The following is a 16,860-nucleotide window of genomic DNA, read 5'->3' as shown; positions in this document are numbered from 1 at the left end:
AGCTCCAAAAAGTTGATTTCTCATGTTGCAGTTCCTTTGAAGAAGTTTCTTCAAAACAGCGTATACTTTTGGGTACTAATGCGAATATGTGCTCATATTTCCTTTATATTCTTATTTATCAATGTAATGACTGATCATGTTAGTGATTTCTCAATGAAATATTTATCTAAACTAATTCTGCTTTAAACTTCTCCACAACTTTATCCCAGACATGTCTGGTGTGTTCATTGGCTCATGATGCCGTTCACAGAGCAGGTGCATTTAGACTTACTGGATTACATACAGGTAGACTCCGTTTATCATAATTATTCATTTACGTCAACATGGAATAATTCAGAAACCAACAGGGAACTGTTGGCTGTACTAAGAGAAAAGGGGGTTAATCATTTTGCATACCCTACTTGTCAGTTATTTGAAAGATAAATAAAGTTAAAAATATCGTATAAATTTCATTCCACCTCGAAAAAAAAATCCAATGTTTTATCTTTATGTTTGAAGCATAATTGCAAAAGGTCAAAAAGTTCAAGGGGACTAATAAGTTTACAAGACACTGTATACTAAGAAAGCAAGTCAATTCTAATTAAAGGCCTAGAAATGGAATATTCCTTATTGCATGCATGCCTTTTCACTCACTGAAGATGCAAGTGAAGGCAACGAGACACACAAATTAACAATATTTGAAATTTAGATCAAGCTCAATTTTCTGCTTTAAGATTGTCTTTCTGTGATGGTTTTTTTCTCTGTATACAAATACCTCATAAGACTCAGAAAGTGTCCAGTCAGCATAGCAGTGCTTCCCACAAACATCACAAGAGTCCATCATTATTATTACAAAACAATGCTTCTTTATTGTCGGAACCCCTGCTCGAGTATGTGTAACAGAGGTCATTTTTCTTCTTTATTTTTTATAATAAAATACATGTTAGACCTCCCACAGGGTTTTTTGTCTACACACAGCCACCCATGTGCAGCTCCAAAGCAGGCACATTCCTCATGCAACAAAAGCTGTGACATGCATTGGATTTACAATGTTATTTTCTTCAATTAAAATAAAAAAACATTTCATCCTAACCCAAAGTGAGTTCCTTCTTGTCATGTTATTGCGGACAATAAAAAACAGAATGATATTTTACAAGTAACATGGTGCGATGTCACCAAATAAAACTTTTTCTTTTTTGTTTTTTACAGTAGTGCTGTGCCCCCCTCTCTCACTCCATTTCCAGGGATGCATCAAGGGTAGTGTAGTTTTCTACGCTGGTGTTTCGCACCAGCTTTGGCAAGTAGGATTTTAAGATGAACACGTGTGTGCGCGTGTGTGTGTGTGTGTGTGTGTGTGTGTGTGTGTGTGTGTGTGTGTGTGTGTGTGTGTGTGTGTGTGTGCTACATTAGAGCTCCTCAACAAAAATAGTCCCTCCACATATGACAAAATATGTTTTGGGATCAAGGTGCAAGGTTTCATCAGATGGCTTTTATTTTTGTTGTTTGTTCCAAATGCCTGCTCAGGATGTCAGGAGTGTTGACATGGTGGAGAAGGCACCAATGGTTGGATGGCTAAAGCTCAGGAGTGATGTGAAGGTTGTAAACAGTCTGGATGAACTGTCACGATACTAAAGGATAGTCTCACCATCATCACGTTTGTATTTCCTAGCAAGGACAATTTTGTCTTTGGCACACACCATGAGACCCTTTTCAAACTTCACCAAACGGGGAGGAAAACTTTTTTTCTCTCTCTGTTCGAACCCTGTTTGCTTTAGTTTAATGATGGGCGAGCAAACACATGATATTAGATTTAGGCACATGGGTCACAAGTCCTTAAAAATCAATAGGCTTGAAAACTATTTTGGACATATTTGACTTCAGCCTTTGCTGAATGTGTCATTCAAAGTCATCAGGGTTCTTCCTACAGTACAGTAGAACCCTCTTCCCTGAAAGTGTGACGATGGGCAATCAAAAATTAATCAAATATCCTTTAAAATCAATAGTTTTACTGCAGGGACATTGGATGGTAATCCCTGAACATTGTGCTGCCTCAACTTTCATCCAAAACCCCCAAGGTTTTTTTCTCTTAGCTCTTGGATCAAATACCCTTGAAATCAGTCATCTTCTTCTTGTGATGAGGTGCCTTACACTTTGAAGATGTTTGGTTGAAAAAAATGGCTGGTATTTCAATGAAAAGGATAATGTATTTAGTGGATCTTCTTGTGTCAGACCCATTTCCCATCAATATTGAGACAATCCCTGAAAGCTTGAAGGTCAAACAACCGGACCTACAACAGTAATAAAAGCTACGTGGGCTATCATGGGCCAAATGTTCTCTCAAATCAAGTTTCTTTCATTCTTGTTGTTGGCTACCACTTGTGTCAGATGAATTCAAAAATTAACAGGATTCTCTCTTACAGTAGAATTATAATCCCTGAATGTTTGAAGATAGGCAATCAAACAATTGCAACCTGACATTTCATCGTAGCTGCCTAGGTTATGTCGGGTCAATTATATAAGAATATCCAATACCATTACGCTATTGTTGAGAAATGAGATGGTAATGAAAGTTGGGCAACGTCACCTGGCGTCAGATCTCATTCCAAAATCAACAGGGTTCTTCCTTATCGCTAGTATCCGGCACCAGACATTCGCTACCGGGGATATCTAAGGTCACAGTTAGGGTGAGCAGATTTTCAAAATGAAAAACCAGGATATGACAATTTCGCTGAAAATCAAATACACAATAAATTATTTCCAGGAATTATATATAACAAATTTAATCACTAGTCAATCTGGTGACTGGTAGTTATGTTATTGCTTTTAGCTAATACTAAATGCTATCTTGGTTGACAGTTCAACAGCGCTAAACAAGATAATGAATGCAGTCACCATTATCCAACTTTTTTTGCTGTGTCTCGGCAGCTATTGGAAGCTGCCTGTGCCGTTTATCTCGCACTGGTCCAGCTTTGGATAACATTGGAACTAAACCGGCAGAAAAGCTCAGCATGCGTTGGATCTGACCGACGGACGACCGCAGCATTAGGCTAGTCGGACTTCATTTCCCATGATTCCTAGACATGGAAGCAGGAAGTAGTTCTGGTCCGGGATGACGAAAAGACGCCTGTTAGTGATTACATATGGATGAGAATGAGAACGCAAACGTGAATGCGAAAGTAAATAGAAAGGAATTCAAGTTAAATTCCTTTTTAATTGGTTTATCGTTTGAATTGCTATGACAACTTTGTGATTGACTTACTCATGGCCCAAAACCATGGAATCGGATATCCTTGGATTGGAATCAGGCCTCTTTCTAATGTGGACAAAAATCCAACATGTATCAGGTATACTGTGTAGACTTCACATTGAGTTTTGTGTAAATTCAACCGTTGATATCCTGCCCTGAATGTTTCAAGCTCGTTTACCAGCAATCTGACCTTTGATATTAGCTATCTTGGATCAAATGTCATTAAAAGTCAATATCGTTTGCACCTCTTGTATAGAAAACTGCAATCCCTGCAAATCGGTGTGTCGAAAGGGATGTGTCGGCTACTCATTAAAGTGAATTTCGACACAAGCTAACTCAGCTACCGAGGGTCGGATAACTTTTCAATGAAATGTGCTAAATCCTTAAGTTCATAGTAAAAGGTTGTGGCTATTATTAGTTCTTATAAAGAGTGTGCAAAAGTATGATTTTGTTGTTACCAGAGGGAGTTGAGCCATTTTGTGCCGGCTCACATACAAAATCAACAAGGTTCTTCTTTTAATACGCAACAAAAACTTCTGAAATTTGAAGAGTACTTTCATCTTGGGGGGCACTAACTGGAAAAAACGCTATTGAGGGGCGCACAACAGGGGCAATTACGGTCCTGTTGCTTTTTAAGTGCAGGGGCGGGGAAAGAGCAAAAACCATCCCATTGATGAAGGTAACCCAAGGAAAGCAAATGTAGTGCTTTTGGAAAGGTCCATGCTGGGTCTAAAATGAAACAAAAGTCTCACATAAATGGCCCGGGTTCATTCGGAGCTCAGCAAAATGAGAATTGGTACTCGGGGGAACCTCCACAAGGAGGTTCTGCTACAGTAGCTGCAGGGATTGACCGCCAACCGCTGAGATACTGTAAGACAGGGATGTCCAAACTTTTTCTGCCAAGGGCCACATATAGAAACATGCAAGGGACACTTTGACATTCTCCACAATTTATGTAGGTAAAAATATGCAAAGTGTTTAAACATTTTATAAATATTGTACGTTATTAGAGATATATATTATTTTTTAAAAACAGCCTGATGATAAAGGAAAAATATTCAAGGATTTTTCAGGGTTTTTGGATGTGTCCAAATGATTCCCATCAATTGTGAACTTTAGTATTTGTCGTGGGCTGAAAAAAATGACAGCAGACCGCAAAGGGGCCCTTGGGCCGTAGTTTGGACACCACTTAAGACAATGTGTGCTGTTGTAGCTCCATCGCTTGAATGCTGACGCCATGTTTCCCTGATCTTGTCTCCTCTGATCCCGTTTTATTCTGTCCTGCTACCCCTCATCTTCATCGATGAAGCTGATGTGCTCCGAGGAAACCCTCCCCTCTCTCGCCTCGGCCCGCCGTTCCTGCATCTCCATCTCCTGGGGGGCACTGTCCCCCGGCCCGGTCTGTTGGCGAAGGTTTGAGTTAGAAGCCCGAGCAAGGTGGAGTTCTCCGGAGTTTCTCCTCGGTGAGTCCAGAGACGAAGGTAGCGAGGAGAGGGAAGGGAGAGTGGCGACAACGGAGGACACCAGCGGGACGGACAGGGACGGTCTCAAACAATGGTCTCCGGGTGAGGATGTGAGAGACGGCGGTGCAGAGAAGTGTGGTGGCCATGGCGGAGGAGGCGTATCCTTTGAGGGGGGCGGGGGTAGCAGGCTTCTGTGGCTGATGCAACTGGCCTGTCGGGATGGGTGGCAGGAGGAGAGGGACGAAGTGGAGGAGAGGGACATGGAGAAGGAAAGCGACGGTGATGGAGTCCCGGACGCCAGTGGGGGGCGGTCCTGCGGGGAACACATGAACATAGTGGAGGAGGCCAAGATTGGGGATCCCTCAAAAAGTCCTTCCTTTGGTGAGGGGAGATTGTTGCATGGGGGTGGCGAGGAGTTAGGCCTTTGTGGTGAATGAGGAGTCGGGAGAAGGCATTGCGGCAAGTCCACACCCTCCACGTCCCCGCCGTCCAATAGGGAATGTGTGTCCGGTCTCAGGAGGGAGCACGGCGTGACGGGAGCCGGCGCCGTTAAGCCAGCGCTCGCTGACAGCCGGCTGACGCTGCTGCTGGGAGGCGGGGTTAAATTTGATTCGGTGGCCACCAAGAGGGGCTGTGGCGCTCGCTGGAGAAGGGGCTTGAGCAGGTGTGTCATTTCCTGAAGCTCCTGGCTGAGCTTGGACACTTGTCTGGAGAGGTTGTTCATCTGGTTGGTGAATGATTGGAGAAATATGAAACTCATGCATGCTAATCATTACTACTGTTGCATGTAACAAATTAGACAGTGATACCTTCACTTCATTTGTTTTTATATATATGTGTGTGTGTGTTTGAAATTGAGATGATGATGAATTTGAATATGAATTTTACATATTTATTTAATTTTTTTAAATAAATAATTAAGTATTAAAAAAAATGTCAGAGTCCAAATTTTTAAGTTGACCAACAGACAATTACGATAAAATTAAATTCCCCAAAATGTCAGAGACTTGAATTAAAAAGTCAGAAAATAAAATGTTACCATAAAATGTCCAAAAACAAAAGAAGGCAGAAAATAACCATGAAATGTATTTGGAATTGCAAAAAAAAAGTCAGAAAATTGATTAAAAAAATAAATAAATAAAAAACTATAACAGAAGAAATCCCCAAAATTACCATAATTTTCATGTCCATAAAAAAAAGAAGTGTCTAAAAAAGAAAGAGTCTAAAAATGTATGAAAAAGGAAGTATGTAAAATTGCAAAAAAGTAGAAAAAAAAATGAATTGGATGCAGCATATTTTTGTATTGTGGTGCAGCTCTAATTAGCTCTTGGGCGCTCAGTACGTTATTACTAACACATGGTTTCATTCATCGCAATGTTCAAATGTTTTGCTGCTTCAGACGGATTTTTTTGTGTGTTATTTATTTGGCCTAAATGGCTATTGTAACAGTGAAGGTTGCTGACCCCCTCATTAACCTCATTTCAACCCCCAATTTTCTGACACTAGGGTATTTTACTTTGTAAAAACATACGTAGTAATAATAGAACTGAGCACAAATTGGTGGTGACTCGAATTGAGTTGCGAATTGGCCGTAACAAATTAAAGCCAAGACAGAATTTTGGGATTCGAGTCAGAACGAGTCATAGAGTATTGCGCATATTGACACACGTCGCAGTGTGACGTATATACGTCAGGGTTGCACAAGTTTGCGTGGAAGAATTCTATGTTCATTTGTGTTTGTATGGGAATATTTGGCGGCCTAATGAGCATTAAATTCAACCGTTGTAGTCAGTCAATAAAACCCAGCTAGGCAGTATATCAATGTTTTTGTTACTTCACTGATGGCCTCTCACGCCATCACAGCAGCATTCAAAGGGAGATTGGACACTTGGACCAGAGACGACATGTTAGCTTAGTGCTAGGCTGCTAGCTAGCTTGTATGACAATGCAAATGGATTGACTTGACTAAAGCAAAAATAAAAACTAACACCCTACTGTTGGCCAGGATACCTTGAGGGCTCATGGAAGTTGAAGTCAGCTATTAAAAAGGAAAAGGAAAACTTTTCCGTAGGCTTTCTAGACTTTTCTATGTTATCAATGGATGGTCCATTTTCTGAATGATTTTTGCTTTTCCATAGAGAGCACAATTCATGAATATATACTCATTGATGATTAAATCATAAGACTTCTTCGAGTTGCGTCATTCATCTGAAATGTTTTGGCCGAGTTGCTAGATGATGAAATGCATACTGAAGCAGCTAAGGTTGTTTTGAAGGACTACAAATAATGCATATGGCTACTCTGTACTCATATAGTTACTTGGAGCTTTCTAAGGGCCTAATGGTGAACTGCTGTAATATTGTGGTATGTGATATATTAAAATAGAATCTGCTAATAGACCACCGACGTAAACATGCATCAAAGCAGTAACAACTCACCTCCTCTGTCAACTTGTACACACTCTGCTTGATCTCAGACGACTCTCGATTGCCTGCACAAAAACACGCATACGCACACATTGATACACGTGCACACTGTTAAGAATGTGAAACCTCACTTGGGGGTGACTTAGGTGCACGTTACCTGTATAAGGGGATGGCGAGGCTGCAGGTGACATGCTGGGACTGAACTCAAACTTCTGGGACGACATGGAATTGTTTTCCGTCTCGATGCCGTCCACAAACCTATGCAAAAAGTGCACGCTAGGGTTTTATGATTCTGCAGAGGCACATTGACATCGCAGCAGCAGCTGAGTGACCCCAATTTGAAGTCGCTGATGTTGGTTTTGTAAGGCCTGATTACATCTCTGCTGGTCCAGCTCGCTGTGAATGAGCTCCTGATGCAAGACGCCTGATTACTGGCCGGAATTTTAATCTTGCTCAATCAGTCAGGCCCTTTCTCTTTCTCTGGCTGTTTAACTGCTGACACCCAACGGGGAGGTATTCAGAATTCGGCATCAATAGTGCTGCCTGGCAGAGAAAGTGAGGACATCACATTGTAGCCCAACATGATAACAGACTGATGAATAAATTATTTTAAAACCAAGATTGATGTGGTTGGTTTGGACCTGGCTGATTTGTCAAGGCGGTGGTACCGAGCACCTCCTCTACCTAACAGCTCTCCATATAATCGTGCTTACCTGGGGCTGAGCTCTGCAGGCGCGCCTGCAAAGCTGACCACAGGTATCTGCAGGGTGATGGGGCGGGACTGCTCGGCGGGGGCGTGGAAGAGCCTGGGGGTCAGCAAAGGGGAACGCAGTGGCGAGTTGAGCCCTCGGCTGAGGCGCAGAGGCGAGCGGGGCGCGCGGGACACCAAGTTCTGCTCCTCGTCGCCACCTTCCTCGTCCTCTCGGATGGAGGGCAGCTTCTTCACCAGGCCACCGTTACTCTCCCAGTCAGACTGACACACGCACGCACACACACAGACACGGTTAGTAGTTTGATTAAAAAAGCGACAAGTCTATACTCTTCGATAACAAATACAAGGGAAAAAAAGACAAGAGCCCTTTTTAACATGATTTTCATGTTTTTACATGATAAGTTTTATGTTTTAACATGATAAATATTATGTTAAAACATTAGACTTTTCATGTAAAAACGTGAAAATTATCATGTAAAATTATCATTGAAAGGCTTTAGTTTGCCATACGAGTTGACATGCCACATAAAATCAGGCCCAAGGTTAAATCAGGCGATTTCTCCGCCTTTGCTTAACACCACAAGGGTCTAAAAACTTCAACAGATGTCTCACAGTACTTTGGGTCACAACATAACCGGCTTGGATGCAGTATATGTAGTGGAGCTCGTAGCCGTGGAGCTGTCCGTGCCCCTCCAGCTGATCCAGGATAAATGACGCTACCTCCAGCGGGTCCGAATGATTCTTCCTCCTGTACAGTCCCATGCACTTTAAATTCCATCTGAGAGTACGCATACTTATTACAACGCCATCAACTGTGCTTAGCAATTGTAAAATCTCGCCATGTCTTAAACCAAGCATGAAATAGAACTTAATCAAATCGTTTAAATTAACTGCGGTATCCATTTTGCAGACGCGCGGTTCCTCTGCTACTACTGCTTCAAAGCAATTTTTCATGTTTTTACATAATTTTCACGTTTTTACATGATAAGTTTCACGTTTTTACATGATCATTTTCACGTTTTTTATATTATAAGTTTAACATTTTTACATGATAATTTTCCCATTTTTACATGACAAGTTTCATGTTTTAACATAATATATGTCATGTTAAAACGTGATATAGTTCTTTATTTTTTCTTGGTGTGGCAGCAATACGCTTCCGTACATTGGCCCATGTTTACACTGCTAACACTATTATGCTTAATGACATCACCATTTTCCCTTCCTCTGATTGGTTGATCACAGAAAATGGCGGAAGAAAACACGCTTTGTGTTGTACCTACTTTTGTTCTTTTGTTGCATTGTTTAATTTTTATGGCCTAAAAGTGTTTTTCATACAAATATTTACAATATTTACCGCCATACCTCCATATTCTGGAACGAAACTGCCGTGACCTCTCAACTCTGGCTGGTAAACAACATGTAAGTACAGTACCTTCTTTTACCAGGAGGTGAAGCACAAGATCTGCCTTACCTTTTGTTCTGACGTGGATATTCGACTCGTTTACACTCGTCAGCCGCATTATTAGGTACACTTGCACAATGCTACCTTTACAACGATAATATTTATCGTGCTTTTAACTTTTACAATAATGCTTTTATTGTAGTGTCTAACTGAATTGCACCATACTAGGCTTTTAAGGTAAATGAATGGACCGATTATCTGTTTTTAGCTGAACTTCTGCAAATTATAACCCTCAATAATAACCATATTCTTTAACAATCATAATTGAGGATGATCACCCCCCCCAAAAAAAATACATTTATTATTAAAAAAAAGAAAGAAAAACAGATCTAATTAGATTTCGCAGGTTTGTTAATAAATACAATTAAAAAAAATAGAAAATAATAAAATATACAAATAGTTTACAAAAAAATGGGGCAGAGATTTAATTTCTAATAAGCACATTTAATATTTTTGCTAGCCACTATTCGGTATATTTTGCACATTACCATTGTGCTTAAATATAAATAAAATTGTACTTTCATAATGATCAAAATAAACTATTGCACATGAAGGTCAAATAGTAATGTACCTAATTTTTTTAAATCAAACATTTCGAAATGATTAAAGGCAAATGTATTGTTTATGAAAGTGATACTTAACAAATGTACTATACTGGATTTGAAACAAGTTGAAGCCACTATAACATTACGCATAGTTTGAACATTTACTAGTGTTTCTTACACATACCACTAAAGGGAGCCCGCGGACCACCAGTGGTTCTACACTTATTGGATGCCCCCTAGTGGCCAGAGGGCCCCAAGCGGCTGCTTAGTTGGTTTAGTTCACTTATGCTCTGGGCATGTTCAGATTACATGCTTCAGATATGAGAGAAAATAATTTAAATTCAATTTTAAATCCTATGAAAGCACCAATTCCAACCCCTAACCTCAAACAGCAGTAGCGAGCCAGTGATGTTAGAAGGGCTAGTTAAGTAGACCCTCACCCATTCCCCTTGTTCTCCTCAATGATCTCATTCTTTCAGTCAGTACTTAAAAGCTGCTGGGTGGCGGAGTGAATGCCAACTGGGAAATGAAGAGTTTCACCCCCAGGCTCACGCTAGGCTAATTAGCGTAACTCAATTGACTTCTCTCTTTGTCTTTTTTTTGGTTTTTGTTTTGTTTTGTTAGATGCCTCATTAAACATGACAGATGTGGCCCGGGAATGAGTGTATGTTGTGTGTCATTTGAGGTTAATAGCCGCCACACTTTTATGTTATTTAAAGCAAAATACTATTATTTCCAGCTTTCCCTTGCAATACATATAACAATTGTGTGTGTAAAATTAACGAAGAAAATGTAAATGAATCAAGAGATATATATAGTATATATATTTCTAGTCACATTAAAACCTTGCAAAACACAAAATACAAAATACCACAAATAATAATATATATATAAAAAATAAAGACATCAACAGTTAAATTAAATAGTGACAAATGCAGTACTAGTATTGAGAGGGACACAAATATTTGTACTTGTCTGTTCAGGTGGCCATTGTATTGCTAAGAAAAATCTATGTTCAAAGCGTTACTACAGTGCAGGATTAATTATTCATTCACAATGAAAGGACGAGATCTCTTAAAGTATAAAAACATAAGCAATGACTAATAATAATGACTTGGTTTCATGTCTCATTGTGCAGACAGATTTCCAATTTGCATCTTTCTCCCTCTTCATCCCACATCTTTGCTTGCTCAGCATCCTCTTGTTCAACGCCCCCTGCCTCCCTCTCATCTTCCTCGGGTGGCAGTGTTATTTATTTTTAGCTCCTGCTGTTCTATTCTTAGCTGGCGGCTCCAGAGGCATCCAAAGAGACCCCGCATGTGCGATGTGGGGGCGTGATCATCAAGTGCCCAAGTTTGCCGCGCCACTCGTGTCTGTGTGTGTGATTGTAGCAGGAATGCGTGCTCCGAAATGGAAGTGCACGTGCCTCTGCATATACAGCACTTATCAATACAAGTGCTCGCCCTTGACTTCCCTAGTGAGAGCAGGCGTACGCCACGTGATGCGAGGTCGGTGTTAATCAGTCATGTAGTATGCATGACATGTTCTCAACAACACACAAGTCTACATTCGGCCTCCTATTCATAACTACACTCGCTGGCCACAATATTTGCTACTGTACACCTGTATAATATAATGACATCCAATACAAACAAATATGGTGTTGAGCAGTCTGTTTATCAGTCCGTCTACCCAAAAATTTATCCATTAATTCGTTGATTAATGTATCTATCTTTCCATATGACAATTGATTGATTCATCCATCCACCCACCTGTTTATCAATTCATCATGCCTAAATATCCATCAACTGATCCATCTGCCCATTCGTCCTCATCCACCCATGTAACGACCCACACATCCATCCATTCCTTCGCCTATATAAATATCCAGCCAACCTAAACACTCATCCATTCATCCATCCATCATCCATGCATCCACCTATACACTCACCCATCCATCTATTAATCCATCTATCATCCATCCACCCATCCATCATTCATCTAAATATCCACCCAACATCAATCATCCTAAACACTCATCATTCATCCATCCACCCATTCATCCATCCATTCATCCACCTATATGCTCACCCTTTCATCTATTAATCCATCCATCACTCATCTAAATATCCATCCAACATCAATCATCCTAAACACTCATCATTCATCCATCCATCCGCCTATACACTCACACATCCATCCATCCGTCCATCACTCATCTAAACATTCATCCAACATCAATCATCCTAAACACTCATCATTGATACATCCATCCATCCATCCATCCACTCACTTATCCATCTATTAATCCATCCATCCATCCATTCACTCACTCACCCATCCATCCATCTGCCCATACAGTCACCCATCTACTTATCCATCCATCCAATCACTCCCCTAAATATCCATCCAACATCAATTATCTTAAACACTCATCATTGATCCATCCATCCATTCATCCATACACTCACTTATCCATCTATTAATCCATCCATCCATCTGCCTATATACTCACCCATCCATCTAAATATCCATCCAACATCAATCATCCTAAACACTCATCATTGATCCATCCATCCAGCTTCCATCTATCCATAATCTCACCCATCCATTTATTCATCCATCCATCCATCTATCTATTCATCCATTCATCCATCCATCCATAAATCCACTCGTCTAAGTATGGATCCATCATTCATCCATTAAACGTAACTGTCACTCAGCCCACATCAATCCATCTATGACCATCCATGACCCCATCTATCCATTCATCCATCCATCCATCCATCCATCCATACATACATACATCCATACATCCCCTCAAATTCCCATCCATTCCTCCACTCGTCTAAGTACGGATCCATCATTCATCCATTAAACGTAACTGTCACTCAGCCCACATCCATCCATCCATGACCATCCATGACCTCATCTATCCATTCATCCATTAACCTATTCAATCATTTTTCATGCACCCATGCATCCATCCATCTGAAGGTATACCAATAGTGTGGCTAGTAGCGCATGTTTGCCGTTCTGCTATTTGTTGCTGTTGTATTAATAGCCAGATTTGCTCTACCACCATGAACAAGCAACATGGAGGCTTGTTACCCAAACACATGCTCCTCAAGCGTCCTCCTCGTGCATAAAACTTTTCTTATGTCAGCACACTTGCACACTTGGACTCTGCGGTAAAAAAAAAAATACTGCAGTGGGAGAGGAAGAGGCGAAGCCAGCCATAGTCATCCTCCTCCCCCTCCTTGACTGGCTGGGTTATTTTTATCCGGCCTGATCCAATCTTAGCAGCAGCTGCAGGGGACACAGCCAGTCAGGGAGAACCCGTGCTTCCCCCCTTCATCTCCCTGCGCTATTTTTAGCAGCAGAACGGCTTCAAACAGCAGCACTGAGCTATTCTGGGCTCCCACTGCTGCTGCAGCACCCGCCACTGCACTGTTAGTGTTTGTATGAGTGCACACTGTGGTGTAAACATCCCAGTGCATGTGTACTAAATTCACATTAGCCAGGTCATGCATAGCCTTCATGCGTGAGAGCTGCTCTAAAGGTAAGCATCCCCTCAGGCTTTCATTTTGCACATGAAGGTATGTGAACACATCCATATGCATTACACACAGAATGCTGTGAAGGCATATTTTTGCTCACCATCCGACCTGATGTATATTTGAGTTAGTACTACGAAATGCAAATCAGCTTGATGTAAGCTACATCCATCCATTTTCTATATTTTCACTTGCATCCCATGTGAGCTGGAGCCTATCCCAGCTCGCTTTGGCACACACAGAAGCCAACCATTCACACTCGCACTAACAACTATGCACAGGCTAAAAAACCTTCAATGAATTTAACGCATATATTTTTGGCATGTAAGAGTAAGCTGGTCTAATCAGAGAAACATTTGGTTATCAGGAAAGAAGGATGTAATTATATCAATGTATAGATACACAGTAATACATCTTGTCGAGTGTGCTCATTACGATGCAATGAAAAGTTCATGCAGATGCGTGGCATTAAAAAATGACAACTCACATCTGAGCCATGGCCCTCACGCAAGTTGTAGGTGAGGTCATGTTGGATCTCGCTGATGAACTTCTGGGCATACTCTGGGTACAGTCGCAACACTTCTCGGAGGCCCTTCAGGCTGATGTACTGCAGGTCGCAATAGGTCAGCGCCTTGACGTTGGCGTTGGTCTTGATCACTTGCTCCTTGGTGAGTGAGTCGGATCCAATCAGATCTCCTTTACCTGCATAAACACACCCAAGTTTTATTCTAACATCATTACGTTTACGAAATACGGTACTCATATTTATCTTAAGATAGATGTACAATCATTGAGAACGAGCAAAAACGTTTGGATATAGGTGACTGCAGTAACTTTCAACCAAAACAGATTTTAGCATTAGCTAAAGTAATAATACCACCACCGGTCATCAGATTGACTAGTGATTACATTTGTTAGAAATACATCCTGGTGAGAAATGATTGTATATTTGATTTCAGTGAATTTGTAGTGTTCCGGTTTTTAATTTTGAAAATCTGGTCACCCTATATTGTCATTAAAGAGTATGAATGGATGAGTGGCTGGATGGCTTATGGGGATAAATGGAAGGAATGGATAGATTGTTGGCAAATGCTCAGCGACAGATGGAAGGATGGATGGAAGATGGCGAAAGAGGGTGGATGGAAAAGTCTGAAGATGGATGCTAAATAGGACAAATGGATCAATTAATCGATGGCAGATGGCTAAAGAAGAATGATGGATGGAAAATGCTGAAGATATTTGATAGGTGGACTGAAGATGGCTAGAGGATAATAAAGACATCTGAATGGAAGCTGTCTAAAGAGAATGGATGGATGGAGGAAAGGATGGATGATGGAGATGGATGGATGGATTGATGGTTAAAAGACTGATTGATGAATGCACGTATGGAAGATGGATAAAGAGGGGAGATGTATGATAGATGCTAAAGAGAATAGTGCACTTTTAAAACTGCTGGGCTAAAAATAACCCAATATGGGTTATTTAAAAAAAAAAACATGATTGGATGGATGATGGTCAGGCAGAGAGATGGATGGTAGAACGAATAGATGCAATTTGACTAAATGGATGGATGGATGAACAGATGAGCAGCAGGTAATAAAAGAGGAGGGACGAATTTATGGATGAACAGACGGACAACAGATGCAAAAGAGGATCGATGGATGTAAGGAGGTTGACTAGAGAGGATTTTTGAGTGAATGGATGGATGGATGGATGGATGGGTGACGAGCAGATAGCTAAAGAGGATGGATGGTTGGATAAACAGCAGATGGCTAATGAGGATGGATAAATGGATGGATGATGATGGATGGATGAACAGATGAACAAAGGATGGCTAAAGAGGATGGATGGAAGGATGGATGGATGGCGAGCTTGGCAGTATGTATTTTAAGATTGGTCGATGATGGATGGAAGGAAGGTATGTGGCTTGTGGAAGAAAAGATGGCGAATGGATGGATGGAAAGTAACATTGGTGCAATGGAAATAAAGATAACACTAATAGTCATCATCCATTCGTGTATATTACTCTATGTGTGCATAGAATCAGAATTGCTACTGCAGAGAAGAGGATCGTGGCAGGAATAAAAAAAAAGAAAAGAAGGGAGATGGCATGTGGAGAAGAAGAAGCAGGGTGGGGGTGAAAGAAAGTTAGGTGAGGGGGAGGAAATGGAGGTAGGGATGGTGCCAGATTGACATGAGGGCATTGGAGGGAGGGAGGAAGGGAAGGAGGGATGAAGAGGGTTGAGAAGTAGAGAAGAAATCAAACCATGGCACAAACATCTTGTACATGCCCTTCTCCCCATCTGTGTTTGTGCCTCCCCCTTTCCTCCCCTCGAACGCTCCGTGCAGCACAGATGATGAGCGGCGGCCCAGTTGACAACGACCGCCAGCAGCTTTGGGGAAATCTGCCGTTAATAATTTCTGCAAAACGTTCAACTGAGCCGCAGACGGAGCTCCCAAAGTGACACTTTGCAGACTCGATGTGTCTTTTTATGTATGTGTGTGTGTAATGCATAATATATTTTGTGAATTACAACCTCTTCATGTAATGTATTACTTTTGTACTGAAATTGCATTGTGTTCTCCAAATTGTGCTTTTGTCATGATCCTGTTAACTGTGTGTTGCTGAGTTGCGTTGTGTTGTATTTCCCCTGTCGCCTGGGAGAGTGTGGATGGGAGGAGCTTCTTGCACACAGTTGATACGATGACAATCAACCGGGTTTTTAAGCCACCATTTGCTAGTTGTTTGCTTGTTGTTTGCTTATGTGCTTAGTCACTTATGTTTTCCGACCTTCCTGTTTTACACCCATCAATGTATGTCATTCTGTTTTCGTAACTTGTGTATTTAAGATTCTGTTCGGCTGTGGCTACATCAATCTTCATTGGTTAATTTCCTGCTGTTTATTGATTATTTGCATTAACCATTTGTCGTTACTTTTCATCATTTTTTTCTCTTTTTCTTTCTTCTTTGTTTATAAAACACTCTGTAAATTGCTCAATATTGGTAGTCTGCTTTGGGGTTCAGGATTTGGCCATTAACCCTCATTACAGGTGTCCCTTCGAGCCATTAATCAACTAATCAACAATGAACCCGTTAATTGCAGGGGGTACATTCTAGGCCCACTCAAGATTAAAAAGCCATGATATTACAACTAAATGAAAATAAAAAAATAAAAAAAGACTTACCCCTCTACATGTTTAAACATATGTATTTAAACTTGTTAAATACCAAAAATACACACATTTCATAGAATCTGTGTACACTTATGGGGTGGTGTGTGATGTCGGCGAGTCTGCATGTGAGTGTCTGTGTGAGAGCTATTTAGAAAGTCATTCCCCAAAAAGACACAAATACAATGAGTGAAACAAATGAGGAATCAGAGGTGTGGACTGAATCAGAAAAAGACACACAAATATCACATCTGAACATAAACACCCAAAAAATAAGATTATTATTTTTTTTTTT

At 40.8% G+C, this 16,860-nt stretch overlaps 1 protein-coding gene across 3 annotated transcripts in view; it reads right to left on the bottom strand.

Annotated features, from left to right (window-relative positions):
• Window positions 1–822: 822 nt before the first annotated feature.
• The window catches only part of kcnh3 (potassium voltage-gated channel, subfamily H (eag-related), member 3), a 122,591-nt gene continuing 106,553 nt past the window's right edge, over window positions 823–16,860 (bottom strand). For 2 of the 3 annotated variants that reach the window (XM_077579540.1, XM_077579541.1), the window contains exons 11-15: window positions 13,882–14,096; window positions 7,829–8,088; window positions 7,273–7,373; window positions 7,128–7,180; window positions 823–5,413 (exon numbers count right to left, since the gene is read on the bottom strand). In XM_077579540.1, the coding sequence (XP_077435666.1) occupies window positions 4,511–5,413; window positions 7,128–7,180; window positions 7,273–7,373; window positions 7,829–8,088; window positions 13,882–14,096 (1,532 nt within the window). In that variant the 3' untranslated portion in view covers window positions 823–4,510. Of the gene's footprint in view, window positions 5,414–7,127; window positions 7,181–7,272; window positions 7,374–7,410; window positions 7,659–7,828; window positions 8,089–13,881; window positions 14,097–16,860 lie in introns of those variants that run through there. The other variant, XM_077579542.1, reaches the window with a different exon arrangement.

Source organism: Vanacampus margaritifer, chromosome 11, assembly GCF_051991255.1.
Source record: "Vanacampus margaritifer isolate UIUO_Vmar chromosome 11, RoL_Vmar_1.0, whole genome shotgun sequence".
In the NCBI taxonomy this organism is placed as follows: Eukaryota; Metazoa; Chordata; class Actinopteri; order Syngnathiformes; family Syngnathidae; genus Vanacampus; species Vanacampus margaritifer.
Note: the sequence above shows the minus strand (reverse complement) of the source record. Positions and strands in the feature narration are given on the sequence as shown.